The sequence below is a fragment of the Sarcophilus harrisii genome, chromosome 2, assembly GCF_902635505.1.
Source record: "Sarcophilus harrisii chromosome 2, mSarHar1.11, whole genome shotgun sequence".
NCBI classification, from domain to species: domain Eukaryota; kingdom Metazoa; phylum Chordata; class Mammalia; order Dasyuromorphia; family Dasyuridae; genus Sarcophilus; species Sarcophilus harrisii.
Window position 1 is genome coordinate 251,632,600 of NC_045427.1, and position 3,209 is coordinate 251,635,808.

General features: G+C 32.7%; 1 protein-coding gene across 1 annotated transcript; it reads right to left on the minus strand.

The window, feature by feature from the left end:
* Nucleotides 1-349: 349 nt before the first annotated feature.
* Nucleotides 350-2,205, minus strand: LOC100932755 (olfactory receptor 4F6-like). The gene is made up of 2 exons (XM_031949499.1): nt 1,296-2,205; nt 350-360 (listed from the first exon to the last, which is right to left on the minus strand). Exons 1-2 carry the CDS (start codon nt 2,203-2,205, stop codon nt 350-352), a joined length of 921 nt encoding a protein of 306 aa, XP_031805359.1.
* Nucleotides 2,206-3,209: the final 1,004 nt, after the last annotated feature.

The window sequence follows — 3,209 nt, forward strand, 5'->3', positions numbered from 1 at the left end:
TGTTGTGAATCTAAAAAAAAAAAAAGACTTCCCCCATAAAATTAGCAGATACGAACAATTTTTTTTTTCAAAAACCTATAGTAAAGACAACTGAAGCACATAGTGTAGAGCATTTAGAGCTTAGACAGGCATTGAACAGGCTAAGGTCATCTACTGCTCCTAGTCCATTTACCGGTTGTATGATCTAGGAATTTCATTCTATATAATAATTTCACTGATAAGACAAAGCTTTCATTAAGCTCTCTTCTAACAATGCAAATTGGCAACATTTAAGAAAAGTAATTGCTCTTCAGTTAAGAAACTTAGAAAATTGCAACCATAAGTGACATATTCTAAAGAAGGACTTGAACTAAAGGCTTCATGACTGAGATCTACTCTGTGTCTACTATACCAAAGCTTCTTAAATTGTGGGTCCTAACCCCATATGAGGTCATATGACTAAATGTGGTGATCACAAAATATTTGGCAACAATAAAAGATTTCTGAATGCAACACAAATTTATTCAAAATTAAATGTAATTAATCTGAGATGTTTCTGGCCTTACATGATGTGTTGTACTACACAACTTCACTGCACTTGGTTCTCAACAGAATTATATGTGTACTTTTCACTGCTATGCAAAAATGCTTACAAAAACACCAGATCTCAGAATTATTACTGGTCACCTAAAACTTCTTGGATGAAAACGGGTTCACAAGTGGAAAAAGTTTTAAAAATCCAACACCAGAACCACTCTCCCCCTAGGTAAGATTATATATAGAGTTCTGACTTTTCAGAGAGAGAAAACTTTTTCTCCCAGGTTTTTCAGATAAGAATAGGAGGTACTATGAATCCTTTGTGATTGACAAGATAACTCTACTTCTAAGGACAAAATAATTGCTTAGCTGGGTCCTCTAGATTAATCAACACAATTGATCTATTAATTTGTCTATAAATTTACAAGAAAACAAAATGGTTTACTTTCCTTTTTAAAGTGTATTTTTCTTGCAGATTTGAATCTAAATTAAGATATTATAAAAATGTGCATCTTAAAATCATAACTAAAATGGAATTGTCTAAACCAGAAACATTAACATTTTATTCTTTCTTATTTTTCATCAGATGCAATAGGAGCCAATGTGCTTTTTAGCCATGGAAATAGTTTTCATATCAATGTAAAGAACATTAAAATGGAGTTTGCTATCATCTTAAGGCCCAGATTGTTGTCTACATCTTATATGATAGTCAGTTTAAATATTAAACATACTCTATCACTTTTACAATTATTTAAAAATTTTCCTGGTGCTCCCTAGTTGGATGATTAATCTTCTCATGGCAACTATCATCTCTTTGTTCCTAAATGTATATATAGAAGGATTTAGAATAGGAGTGATAACAAAATCAAGAATAAAAAGAAATTTATCCACTGGCATTGTGGGGAATGGCCACATGTAGACAAAGATACATGGACCAAAAAATAAGACCACCACAGTAATATGAGCTGACAATGTAGAGAGAGCCTTAGACAATCCACTAGAGGAGTGTTTCTGAACAGAGACCAAGATATAGATGTAAGATATAAATAAGAGAAACACGCTGCCAATGGAGATGAAACCACTATTAGCTGTGACAATGAACTCTAACTTATAGGTGTCCATGCAGGCTAATTTGATGAACCTAGGAAGATCACAATAAAAACTGTCGATCTCATTAGGACCACAAAAAGGCAAATTCACTACAAAAGCCAACTGAGTCAATGAGTGTATAAGACCAATAGCCCAAGAAGACACCTGAAGTAAAATACACATTTTGGGGTTCATAATGGTCAAATAGTGAAGAGGCTTGCATATGGCAACGTATCTGTCAAATGCCATGGAAATGAGCAGCACCATCTCAGTTCCTCCTATGAAATGAATGAAAAATATCTGGGTGATACAACCTTGGAATGAGATGGTTTTGCGTTCATACAAAAGGTCAGAAATCATCTTGGGAACTGCAACAGTGGAGAGACATAAATCAATAAGGGAGAGATTGGCCAACAAAAAATACATTGGGGAATGTAGGTGACTATCATAGCTCACTGTGAGTACAATAAGGGAATTTCCCACCACAACAGCCACATAGAAAATGGAAGCAAACACAAAGAGACCAAGCTGTATGGTCCAAGAACTGGAGATTCCCAAGAACACAAACTCTGACACTGTAGAATGATTCAATTTATCCATCACACTAAGTTTATGGTTACCTGAAAAAAAGTAAAAAGAGCCATTGTAACAAAATAAGTTTTCAAGTTCTAAAAGTAATTCTTGTAAACATGAGATATTTTTGAATAACTTATTCAAAAATATGTTGAAATTTTCATTTTTTAATGTTTCATTTCTAAGGAATACAATGATTTGGGTAAATGCTGCATGAATAATTCAAACATACCAAACGAATTTTGTGATCAAAATATGTGTGAGAAGAAGCATTTTTGTATGTACTAATGATATCATGAATTTATCATATACAGCATGTTGCCCTTTGTTATAATTTTTGAAAGGATATATCTCATCACCCCACAAATTGGAACTTCTTTATATTGAAATGAAACTTTTCCATCTTTTTCCAATTTTTCAGCCCCCTTCCTATGATGTGTGCATAACTAATGCAGTTAATGTAGAACAATGGATAGAGCATAGATTTCAAAGTGACAAAAACCTCTGTTCAAATCCAGCCTCAGTCACTTTATACTTACTATCTGCGTGATGCTGATATATTCATTTAATGGCTCCGTGTACTTCAGTTTTCTGTGATGATAATAATAGCACCTGTCACTGAGGTTTGCATCAAATGAGTTGTTTTTAAAATGTCTAGCACATTTTAGGCACTAAATGAATGCTTGTTTCCTTCCTTCCTCAATAAATGTTTGAGAGTGTAGTAAATTATAAATTAGATACTAAAAAAAGAGAAAAATGGACATACAGGAAAAGAAAGATAGAGAAATATAAGTAAAATTAAAGAAAAATATGGAGAATAATTTGAAAGAAAGGGTAGAAATAATGAGACAACTATAAATATATATATATGTATATATGTTATATACTATGTAGCACATACAATAATTTTGAGGAGATTCAAAATTTTCTGCTTGAACATTTTTTATCCCCTAAATCTGATCCTACAGATATCTACAAAGTATGGTACAGATAATCTCTCACTTTATTAAGCAGTTCAGGGAGTTCATCTA

Bases quoted from the DNA above. Each gene is read 5' to 3' on its own strand.
- LOC100932755 (XM_031949499.1), bottom strand. From the start codon at position 2,205: ATGGATAAATTGAATCATTCTACAGTGTCAGAGTTTGTGTTCTTGGGA.